We start from the raw sequence: 12,691 nt of genomic DNA, 5'->3' as shown, positions 1-12,691 counted from the left end.
GAGAGAGAGAGAGAGAGAGAGAGAGAGAGAGAGAGAGAGAGAGAGAGAGAGAGAGAGTATAGAGATACGGATCCTTTCGCCTTCCGTACTGTCCGTTTGTGCTGCAACACGATCGGAATGTCAAATACGTAGATGGATAATTGCAATAATGACCTGTACTGTACGAAGCCTTTAACTATATATTGCATGAAACGAGATGCATTCTAAAAAACCTGTAACGTTGTTGAAAATCACGATAGCTTCGTGTCGACAGCTCCCGATGTTGGCGATTTCGAAAAGAATTGATCGTTACATGCCTTTCGTGATTACGAGTAGTGACTTTGATATCTGATCTTATGGCGAGAATGAATCTTTTATGCTCGTTTCTCATCTATACTGTTAATATAATATAATGTAGATATTTGTAATCTCGGTTCAATTAACTCTTCATCTTTTTCTAGTTATAAGAATTAGAAAATGATGAAGAGTAAATTGAACCAAATTGAAAGTTAATCTATATTGGACAGTAGAAATTAGACATGGGCATTAATCTGTTAATGACATCACAATCTGAGGACATTTTTAATTTTGAAATACGCAGTTGTAGTATGCAAGATATAATAAGAGATTTGTAACACCAATTACAAAGTGATTATTGATATCATTATGATGTTACTTGTATCAACCATGACATTGTCACGAATCTATCAATTTACATTATTTAGCTCAAAGCATTTCGAATCGTGTTACTTTAAACGTATCGTAATTGTACGTACACGAAAGTGAATGTAATACGCTGATCCGAGTATACGCAATGCGTCGTACTACGAGAACGTGTCTCTAGTATATTATCCTACGGCTTAGTTGGCTTTTGATCCGATTAATATGGTTTTGCACTCCAATGGATCATGCATAATTGCATTGCGCGATCGTGCACGTGAAGGACCTTTGGTAGCTGTTCTCCTAAAGGAAATCCGTATTATTTTATTAGGCGTACAATCGCTTGGAAATCATATTAATCATACAGAAATTTTTATACTGCTCATATAATTAATTTGCTTGTGTTTGATAGAGATTTTTTAAACCAGGAATACAATTGTCACATTCAAATATTATTTTTTGTTTACACATTGATTAAAAATATTCTTTACAATACATTCACATATTGCATAAACTTATTTACGTTCATGTATAAATTTATTCGTGCATAAATTTATTTTTTAAACAAAAATAAGAGTGAAAAGGAATGTACTCGGCAGGTCTAGGTGCCTAATAATATTTTTGTGTGAATTTTTTTACAATTTCCAATTCAAACAAATTATGCATCGATTATTATTAGCGATCTTGAAGATAGCCTAAGATGATTAAAATTGAAATACATAATATCACAAATTGAACAATGAGTCTAATGTTATTGATACTAATGAATATTTATATTGTAAAGAATTATATATATTGGCATGCGAAAGTGAAAATTATAAAAAATTTATATAAAACTAAGCATCAAGAACTTGCTTTGATGATTCTCTTCACTCATTCGTAAACATTTCGCGGTTTTCCATTTTCACTTAATACTATTTTTTTTAATGTTTTTAATGTTTTTTCGTTTTTTTTTTGTTTGTAGTGATAGAATTTATTTTTCACTTTTTTTATTTATTTTGACTTATTTTAATGTACTTTAATTTTAATGCAACTTTAAAAACATAGCGATAGCCGATACTGACATGGCCGATTTTTTTTTTATTATCGCGTCATTATAGAATATTAAAACGATGTTACGTGCCAACAAAGTCCAAAATTAATTGGATGACGATCGTTTAGTACGCTCGAGTTCCGGTAACGAATTTCTTTGCCAGGCCAACATCATCATACTTGTCAGAATTTTCCACATACGTTGAAAAACTTATAACGAGATAAAGTTTTCACGGAATTAATAAAATAAATAAACATCTTTGAAACTTCATTTGTCGGACTCTGTCTCTCCTGTCTTCGATTGCATGTAGCTCCGAGATATCAATATTATGAGATATTTCACTTAACTGCGTCAGTTGAGCGAAACATCGAAAAACCATTCTAGTTTCCTTCGAGGTATATTGTCTATATTCATCAGAAATTTTCCATTATCCTGCATGCCACATGCGATACAAATAAATATATCCTTCAATGAAAACTATAGAAATATAGCGATTCGATGTACGACGCGCGTCAGCTGGTGTCGAGAGTTTAAACGACGCTCTTTTGTTCTCGCAATAACTGACCGTCATTGATCGAGGCACTGCACGACCTAATCTGCTCTCATGTAAGATCTTAGAATCAATTAATCGTTTAACCTTTCTCTGCCATGCAGAGATTTAAATCATCTCGCGCAATTATAGAAATTTGGATTTTGCGTCATCAACATCGTCATTGGTTCTCGTCAGAAAAATTTAATCTTTTATCGAGATTAAATGTTTCTTCGATTAAATGTTCTTTCTATTATATAATTCTCATAATATCTACATTTATTCTTTGTACTTGTGATCACCTTTCGATTTTGATTGTCACTTTTCAACTAGTGTTCCACTGAAGATCGATTACTCTCCAGCTGGAGATTACAAAAAGATTATCAGATTTGACTCTCTTACCGGAGATATCTTTCTAAAAACCCTAGGAAAAACCGACGCGCAAACTTTCCTTACAAATAAGTCATCAAATTTTCTGCCAGAGAGCCGAAGATTTGGTTGAAAAGTCGGAGAAACATATTTGTGATCCGTGCTTAATTCTAACACTATTTATAAAATATATTATAAAAAAATTTAGAACTCCTTAATATTCGTTTTCACAATTTAAAAAACAGATGAACTTTAATCTTGGTTCAACTTATTTTTTATCTTTTTCTAGTTCTTTCTAAAAATTAGAAAAAGATGAAGAATAAGTTGAACCGAGATTAAAATTAATCTACGTTGGCGGAAACAAGCATAAATGAGGATAAATATAATTTATATACCGAAAATGTATTATATTTATACAAATATAAAAGTTGCAGAGAGAGAGATAGAGAGAGAGAGAGAGAGAGAGAGAGAGAGAGAGAGAGAGAGAGATAATAAATACTAAGTGCATGTTTATGTTTTCAGGTGAATGGCGACGATGAGTGGGACTATGAAGACATTATTTTGGAGCGAGGCGGGGCGGGCCTAGGTTTCAGCATTGCTGGCGGCACAGACAATCCCCATTACGGCAACGATACCGCCATTTACATCACTAAGCTTATACCGGGCGGTGCCGCGTCCGCGGATGGTCGACTACGTGTCAATGACACGATACTGCAAGTGAACGACGTGTCCGTTGTCGATGTACCACATGCGGCCGCCGTAGACGCACTCAAGCGGGCCGGCAACACCGTCAAACTGGTAAGCTTCACCCTCTATTCTCCAATCTCGGTGCACCGATACAAGCCCATTTACAAGTTACTCGTTCCTATCGCAGATTGCTTTGTTGCATTAACGTGCCTTTACAAGCTCAATATCAAGTAATAATTTAACACAACATTGATGTTGAGAAGGTAACATTTTTAAGTTAAAAAAAAATGTTAATTATTTAACTTTTCGTGGTTAGACATGCAAATTTGATCCCAAAAAAACTTTTAAAGATTTATCTCCAAATTCTATTTCAAAATAGGATTTGACATGTCATTTATCTGAAATTTAAGATTCGCGTCAATATGCTTATAGTAGCTGTTCACGTAATATTATTTTTGCATTGGGATCATTTTACAACATTAATCGTGAAATATTATACTATTTTCTCTGAAAATACCAAATCTGTAGAATATAGAAATAAATTTTTTATTAAAAAAAAAATTAAAAATATTTTTCTTTTAAATTTATTTTTCAAAAAACGTATACCCAATTTTTTTTAATAGGTTAAAATTAAAATCTTTACAAAATCACTTTTTATTTCTACAATATTTAAATTATATTCAGCAATTTTTTTTTATTCTAAAGAACAAAATCTATGAATACAGCAACTGGTTAAATATGCACAGGAGGCATTTTGCTCCGGTGTGACCATTACAAAACTTTCGAGAAGTATGATCACAAATGGTTAAGAAAATACAAATATCTTTTTGACAATAAAAAATAAAGTCGTGATATCCGGATCAAAATGTTGTAAGGAAAGATGCAACTAACTAATGCAAATTCTAACTGACATTAAAGATGCTGAGTACGGTACCCTGAGCAATTGATGTATGCAAATCTCAAATTCGAATTTAATTGAATCGTATCCGCAGTGCAATGGCAACACATTGTTACTGTGATCACATGGCATATCATATGCACATCTCAAGTGCGTAGATTTAATTGCGCGACGAATGTGTCGGGAATAATTGAATTGCAAATGCTGTAATGCGTATGCTTTCTGCTGTTAAACTCACCTGTGTATGCATATTCAATTTCTCAGTTACCCACCAATAGTTACTAGTCGAATGTTTAATTAATTGTATATTAAGCAGTATCGTTATCAGTGTATTATCAATATTTATATATATATATATATGCATTCTAATTTGTTGAAAATTAAGATTAAAACGATATTTCATGCACCGTTTGTCTTGATGTTAAATCGATAATATTTTAATTGCTTTCGTTATTATTCTACTTTCTGCCTCGAACTTCCTATTTTTTCCTGCGATCTTTTCAGTTTAATGGCGACATTTCGAGTTCCAAAAAGTTCCGCGGGATTGACGGTCTTCTCCAAATTCCATATTTGTCATAAAAACGTGTTGAATATCTTTGGCTTATGTCTAAGAAAAGTCCCGAAGCGACTATCATTCATCCGGGCCTTCCGAAATTTCTGTAGCTTGGCAAAGTCGTCAAGGGATGAGGCAAAGTTTCGATGGGATCATTCGTTACATACCTCTCGGATATACATTAATGTCAGTGTTAAAAAAAAATTTCCAGACAGATTGTCGTTGTATCTTCCTTTTCCAGGGAAGAAGGCCGATGTTGAACGTAAAAATCGCGAAGATAATTAAGAAAACTTAACCAATTGAATACTTTTCTGAAAGATAGACTGATGATTTTAAAAAAAATTTGGATAATAGTATTAGCTCTAAATTATTTCGGAAAAAAAAAAAAACTTTTTCGAGGATCGTCAGATGTTTTTAAGATACTTGAGAGATGATACGAGTCAACACGTTATTAACCTTCCCAGGCTAGAAATAACAATGAGGAAGACATAAAAGCTTTATGACCGGGCCATTCTAGATATTATTATTCTGACATGAAGTCGCAGCTATCCCTCCTTGTACACAAACGCATCTTTAAAATAGGAATACGATCACAATTTCAATTTTACAATTTCGATTTATAGATGACTCGCAATTTAATTTAATTTAAGATTAAATGAAATACTGCATCAAATGCATTTTTATCTAATAGAAGTCGTTATATTTTATTTACTAAATTAATACAATTTAAAAATGAACATGTAATCGAAATAACGCTTTATTTAATACAAATATTAAAAATATTTATTATTATTAAAAATTACGTTATTCTTTTTTATCAAATTACTTTTATTTTATATTGTATAATTATTATAGAATCAATGATTATAAATGATAACAGAAACGGTACTTTTCGCACATTTTAATTTTAATAAATATTTTAATATTAATAAATATTTTAAATATTTGCGTCATGATGAAGTATATCGGCAATCGAAATATCTTTCAATGCTTTCCTTGTGTAAAGTTTAATTAACCACTTTAGTATTGATATAAACGGGCCCTTAAGGAGAAAGGCGAGCAGGAACAAATCCACTTTATAAATCTCACCGAGTAAACGAGAGTAGTTTGAAAGAGGATATATCTCTCCGATCAGCTATCGGGCAGGCATTTAATTACGTGGAGATTCATTGTTACACCGGGAATGAAAAAGCGCGCGAAGCTTTTTTTTAAACGCTCCTCAGATAAAAGCGACATCACTTAAAATTTGTAAAATTTACTCGTTGATCGGGCATTCGCGATGCTTTCATTCAAGCCTTCCCCCTTCTTTCCTATATTCAATTAACGTCTTGTTCGCCCATTGATTTTCAGTATGTACGCCGACGGAAACACACGCAGTTGATGGAGATCGAACTGATCAAGGGTAACAAGGGCCTTGGCTTCAGCATCGCCGGTGGTATTGGCAATCAACATATACCAGGTGACAATGGAATCTACGTGACCAAAATCATGGACGGTGGAGCCGCCCAAGTGGATGGTCGCCTCGTCGTCGGCGATAAATTGGTAGCCGTCAGGAATGCTCTGGTAAGTAAACATACATACACACCAAGTTTAGCTTTTGCGTCGTGTTTGTTTCATCGAAATATTGGCGTAATGTAGTCGGCTTAATGGAGATGATATCGTATCTTTTTATGGATTACATTATTATTATAAAGATAAGACAGGCGTTGAATTGCACGTAACATCTCACAATAAATATTTCAAAGTCAAAGCCTTATAAATTTACCTATAAACATCGAAAAACATGATTATTTGTAACCGAAATGTGACACGTGTTCATAGAAAAAATGAGATGACTATGATTATTTTTTCATTCTAACAAAGAGTAATTGTGGAATTATCCATTGGCAATATTTCTTTTTTCTCTTTTTCTCTCTTGAAAAGATAAATATGGTATAGATCGTAGGTTTTGAGGTTCATTGATTACGACTCTATCTCGCGATAACAATCGTTTTAAAAAAGGGACTCTTTATAATGCATATGTTACATGTTATGTATCATTTATTAAATTACTTCTAAATAACTTCTTTTAACTTCTGCAACAACTAAAAAAACGTGATTTTCATGTTATTACTTTCAATAAGTTAAATAAATATTACCCTATTACTCATCAAAAGTAAACTAAAACAATAACGAGTTACAAAATTGATATATGAATAAATCAAATAAGAAAATGTCAAATACAGTTAATTATATAAACTGTGCAATTACTATTGGATTTGAAACACAAACTGAATTTAATTTGTAATAATATTACAAATTAAAATTATTATAACTGATTTGATAATAACGCTGTTGGCACTTTAAAATACTGTAAAAAATTTGTCACGAAAATTAAATGCCCTTATTTGACGTTTTTCTATTTATTTGAAGAACTAACTTGATAAAAAATCATCAAAATCGTTATATCTTACAAAAGCTAATTTTTTGAAGAAGTATGAAACAAAAATGACAAATGTAACGTTTACTCATGTTAAGAATATATATATCTTTTGCCAATATTTTGATTAGCTAATAATTTTTTATCAAATTGTAAAATAATTTTCCTCCTTTTTTTGGGAAACTTAATTTTTTTAGTTACATCACTTTTAAAGTAAGGGAACGATATGTTAAGTGGAATAAAATATTACACTGTATTACTCTGTATAAAACATATCTAGATTGCAAAAAAGTTTTGGAACGTTATCGTAAATTGGGAAAATTTTCATGCCATCTTACAAAAGAGATCCTCCCTCGTCTTTATAATCTTTAAAATTTTATGGTAACGATAAATGGAACTTATGACAAGTTTCATGGAATCGAAATATCGAGAATATATAAAGATAAGACTTTTGACTCCTCTTCTTCGATAATATCTGAATACCTTCTTATCATGAATCTTCTTCGATTTCAGAATACAATTCAAAACACAAATAAAAGAGCATTCGAAGGCGTAGAAAATAAATTCGCGATCGGAAAACGCATATATAAATTGCCATGAAAAAGAGAATATCTCCAACAAGTCTGGAAAGAGGGAGAGAGCCATTTCGAGTTTTATAATTACTCCCGAAAACTTCGGACTTACGCGCGCCAAAACTAATTACGTACGATCGATAATTACTTTGCCACGCGGGAGAATAAAACGTAGACGGCAAGAAAGTTCCCGGACACTGTCGTAAACAACTGATTGCGAGTAAATTTCCATGTCGAAAATTTAATTGAGTCTCGATCTATTCTTTTCATCTCTTCGCCATTATAAATTTTAAAATTTTATAATTCGGGAGTGAAAGAAATTCGTAACACGAGTTCTGTGGGAAATCTGCTTAAAATATATCTATTTTTGACAATCTCAAGGAACGTGTCATGAATTTTTTTTCATTAAATTATAAAAAAATCTTAAATTTAAAATTAAAAAGATTCTGCCTTTCTTATAAAATATATGTTATACTGATAATAAATTTTCTCTCTTTCTCTCCCCCCTCTCTTTCTGTCTCCTTCTTTTTTCTTTTGAGAAAGAGAATGAATCAGTACTCAATTGAATACTTCTAAAAATTTTTTAATTTTTTTTCTTAATAATTTTCTTAATTAACTTTATCCTCGGTAATAAATCAAATTCTTAATAAATAATTTTAAATTCTCTATTTTATTTTTACTAAAAATTAAAGATAATTTGTCTTGATATTTTAGTGTCTCATTTTTCTGCTTACTTGTTATATCAACATCTTAATTTGTGAAAAATGAAAAAAAAAATATATTTGCAATTAATTATACGCAAGTATGTTTAGAAATGGAAAAAATTGGCGCTCCAATCTCGATATTAACTTAACTACCGATTATCACCTTCAAAAGATAGCAAAGGCAAGCCTTTCAACGCACTTTTGTACCATAAAGAGAAAAAGAGAAAGCGCCTTTCCATCATATGCGCATATTCTGCACTTCACCCTCCGGCGACAGTCATAAATCAAACCGGCCGTTCAGCGGCTTTAATCGGCGCTTTTTTTTTACGCTACTCCCAGATGGGTGCCTTAAAGGTGGTGAAATCGCTGAAGCGAAAAATCGTAGACTAGCGGAGGTCGACTTGCCATCGACGGAAGCTGTATATCGCTGACGGAAGAGCTATCAATTACTTCGACGGCGTCTTGGAAAACTGCCCTAATCTACTTTTCCTATCCGTGCTGATTCTTAGAGAATGAGATGTTTAATCTCACTCGCCGATTATCGCTTAAAAATATAAAATCTGTTCAATTATATCTTTTGATTAATTATCGCATAGATACATATAATTTGTTAATATATTTTTTACGGAGGATGCTGTAATTTTGTGCAAGCAATTACGTTATTTATATTATATAAAGTTTTATGTCATTATACAATTAAAATAAAGAAAGAAATAAATAAAGAGAAATAAAAGAAAAAGTATTCTGTAATTTAATTAAAGAAAAAAAATTTAATGGTGATTTCTAATTTCAAGTTTCAGTCAAGTGTAACATTTCTAATTTCTTAATTAATTTGTTACATTAAACTTCATCACACAGAGAATTAAGATATATTATATTTGTTATTCATTAATTTAAAATCAATTCACAAACGGATTAAAAATTAGAATTGCATATGATCTTTTAATACGTATCAACTCGATAATAATCGCGACTAATTGTCTCTTATGTTTGTTTCTATTAATGTAAATTAACTTTAATCTCGGTTCAATTTGCTATCTTTTTTTAATTCTTAAAATTAGAAAAAGATGAAGAATTAATTGAACTAAGATTATTTAAATTACATTGGTAGAAGTGGGCATTAGAAGGCAATCGCAGTGCACGAAAGGAAGGAAACTGAAGAAGATGAGAGTAGGAGACCACAGGTTGAGTTAGAGGAAATTGAATGAGAAAAATCAATTATCACAGGATATCGTAGCTCGTGATGTCATCATCGAATTGTTTGTGTACCGCTCGTCTATATCAAGTTGTCTTAGTATCTTCCTTTAAGAGAGAAGAGGATTAGTTGCTTGATAAACAGAAGAGAAAAGTGAGATATTTCCCGGAGCAATATCCGCACAAGGAATGAATAAAACGTGTAGAGAATTAATGTAGATACTATAACGTAAACGTCCTAGTGACTGGACATGTATATCCGGACATTTACACAAGATTTATTATTATTAATCTCAAATGTGTTTTTATTACAATATTATAATTTAATTGTATTTAAAGATTATTTATAAAAGCATTTGAGATTAATGATTAATATAAACAAATAAATTTTTGTGTAAATGTCCAAACCTAGTTCGCTCACTAGAACATTTACCTTAATCGTAAAAAATGTATCTCGTTCATATTTCATTTGTATTCTGTTTCGCGATATGATTTTATACGCAAATGTAAATGACAGTTTCTAGCAGTTCATTCTATATGTGTATACATCGTTAACGATGTAATGTATTTCAAATTTTGATTTGTTGCAAAGAAATAGACGGCGGGGTTTCAAAATCGATAATCTTCGATTATCAACTAGTCAATATTAAATCAATGATTAAAGAAGAGCATATATCGGTTTCAGCAGGGCGATAAAAATTTGGAAAATGTGACACACGAAGAGGCAGTGGCGACCCTAAAAGCAACCCAAGATCGCGTCGTACTTTTGGTTTCCAAGACCGAAGGTGGAATCATTCCTCCACCTCCTCCTCCAATAGCAACGGATAATTCTCTCTCACCTCAACCACGTAAGACATCAAATTTTCTATCTTTTTGCATATACCATTTAACAAAATCGAAGAATCACAAAAAAATTAATAGATAATGATTTCATAATTAACATTTTATTAGATGTATAAATAAGTTCTTTATAGTCAACTTTAGATGACTAACGGTGCATTTAAATTTTCGTGCCGAAGTATTTTTTCATTAAATTTGACTAACCTGCACTTCGAAAGTTATGCAACAATTCGCAGTTAGATAAGGGATTAAGGGAATTCTAAGTAACAGAATTATCGACATTATAAGTTAGAAAATTTTCCGAATTGGCTGTAGAATGTTAAATTCTTTTATACAATTAAAATACTCACAAAAGAAATAGTCGATTTAACGAGAAAATCGGAAAAAAGTTAACAAAACTATATTTACCCAATATCATTCCAATGTTTTCGATTTTCTAGTTAAATCGACTTTCCGTATCTTTTTTGTGAGTATTTAATTATGTAAAAGAATTTTACAACTTGCAGCCAATTCGAAGAACTTTTTAACTTTAATACCGATAATTCTGTCACTTTAGGATCCCCGTTAAATATATTTAATTGAAAATGACTTTAATTGAATAATAAATTAATTAAAAACATGCATGTTCATCACATTGCATGATTCACTATTTTCATTGCGGTAATGAAAAAAAGTGATTCGAAAGGTAAATGTTTTTCATTAAAATATCTCTACCGTTTCTTTTTATATTTATGTAATAGATGCGTATTTTAAAAAATCACGAGAACTTATTTATACATTTTGAATCATTTGAAATAGACATTATAGAAAAAATATAGTGCTCTAATTTATACTTTCCCAAGTTATTTATATTTCTGAATTCATTAATTTTTCTTATAATATTAGACAATATTTTTAAGATAGAACACAGTGATAGACACACACAGTGTAATATAAACGCTACGTAAACACAATCTCGTTGACTATCGATCAAACGACGAAATAAAATCACAGCGTGAAATGATTTTATTTCTCTCTGATTTTATTTCATCATTCATGATTTACGTGATGGAAACGGCCGAAGATTCTTAGAGTCGTATGCGTTTTAATAACCGATTTTTCACAAGAAACGTCACTTTACTTTCGTCGTCGAATCTAATCGCATTTTTTGCCGCCACTTTTCCATCATAAGATCTCGATCGAAGTAATAATTACATTCTATTAATTATTCAAATGTCTGCGCAACGTGTTGAAATTCAAATCAACCGTGGCTCTTCTCCGCTGGCTGAAAATAAACGCGGATAAATCCCCACGATTTCCGCGCGTCGAGAGGTGCGGAAATGAATTTTTGATCCGCGAGTCTTTCCCATCATCCGGACTTTTACTGACGATCAGGTCGTAACTTATTCATTCAGTAGTAGCTCGTAAAACGGAGCTCGTAAAACTCATCCCGAAACGCACGCGGACATCTTATCTTCCTTTCTCGTTTATCGTGTGCTACGAATGCGGTGCATCGCGCGTCGAAAATATTCGATTGAAGAACTCTTGAGAATGTGAGTGTTAAAATTCCATGTGCCGTGATATCGAAAAACAATTCCGTTAGTTTTTCTTGTGAATTAATAAAGTTTCTTTAAATATTAATGTGTAAAATTAACAATCATAGATTAAGAAATCGATTATTATTTTGAAACAGCTCTTCTCTTTATCGTTGTACGAAATATGAAAGACCGCTTTTCGAGATATTAAAGAGCTGCCCGCCGTGGCTGTATTTTTATCTCACAGTAATATTTTCGTATTTATTTTTCTACAAACGGGAAAAACAGCATAGTACAAACGCTATAGTTCTCAACTTCGATGTGAAAGAGAAAAAGCGGATTCGATGGTGGCGGTTACGTGCCGACTGAATTCAAATTGCCCCTTTAATGCTGCATATCGGTGCCCTGCGGGATTATCCGAATATTTGCTTTAATCTCCAGACGCAACTGGGAGTTTCTCGGAGAAGCCACCTTAACGCGAATAAACAAGTCCGCTCTAGATTGAGATCGCTATTTTCTATCTCGATGTATTTAAGTTTTTTTATGTAATACTTGCAGAAAAATAAATAAAATTTCCACTTGCAATACAATATCATAATAAATTATATTTTTTTATTATTATAATAAATAAAACTACTTATGTATGACATACATATCTATATACGATAAATTTAAAGAAGAGAATTATATATAATTTAACAGTTTATTTTTTATTTTTGGACACTATTATTTAAACTAAT

General features: G+C 31.6%; 1 protein-coding gene across 13 annotated transcripts in view; it reads left to right on the top strand.

Annotated features, from left to right (window-relative positions):
- The window catches only part of LOC108693768 (disks large 1 tumor suppressor protein), a 678,647-nt gene that overhangs the window by 591,167 nt on the left and 74,789 nt on the right, over positions 1–12,691 (top strand). For 11 of the 13 annotated variants that reach the window (XM_018202901.1, XM_018202900.1, XM_018202896.1 and 8 more), the window contains 3 exons: positions 3,093–3,368; positions 6,059–6,271; positions 10,283–10,445. In XM_018202901.1, the coding sequence (XP_018058390.1) occupies positions 3,093–3,368; positions 6,059–6,271; positions 10,283–10,445 (652 nt within the window). The remainder of the gene's footprint in view (positions 1–3,092; positions 3,369–6,058; positions 6,272–10,282; positions 10,446–12,691) is intronic. The other 2 variants (XM_018202891.1, XM_018202888.1) reach the window with 1 other exon arrangement.

This window comes from Atta colombica, unplaced genomic scaffold (genome assembly GCF_001594045.1).
Source record: "Atta colombica isolate Treedump-2 unplaced genomic scaffold, Acol1.0 scaffold97, whole genome shotgun sequence".
Classification (NCBI taxonomy): Eukaryota; Metazoa; Arthropoda; class Insecta; order Hymenoptera; family Formicidae; genus Atta; species Atta colombica.
This window is presented reverse-complemented; position numbering and strand designations above follow the sequence as displayed.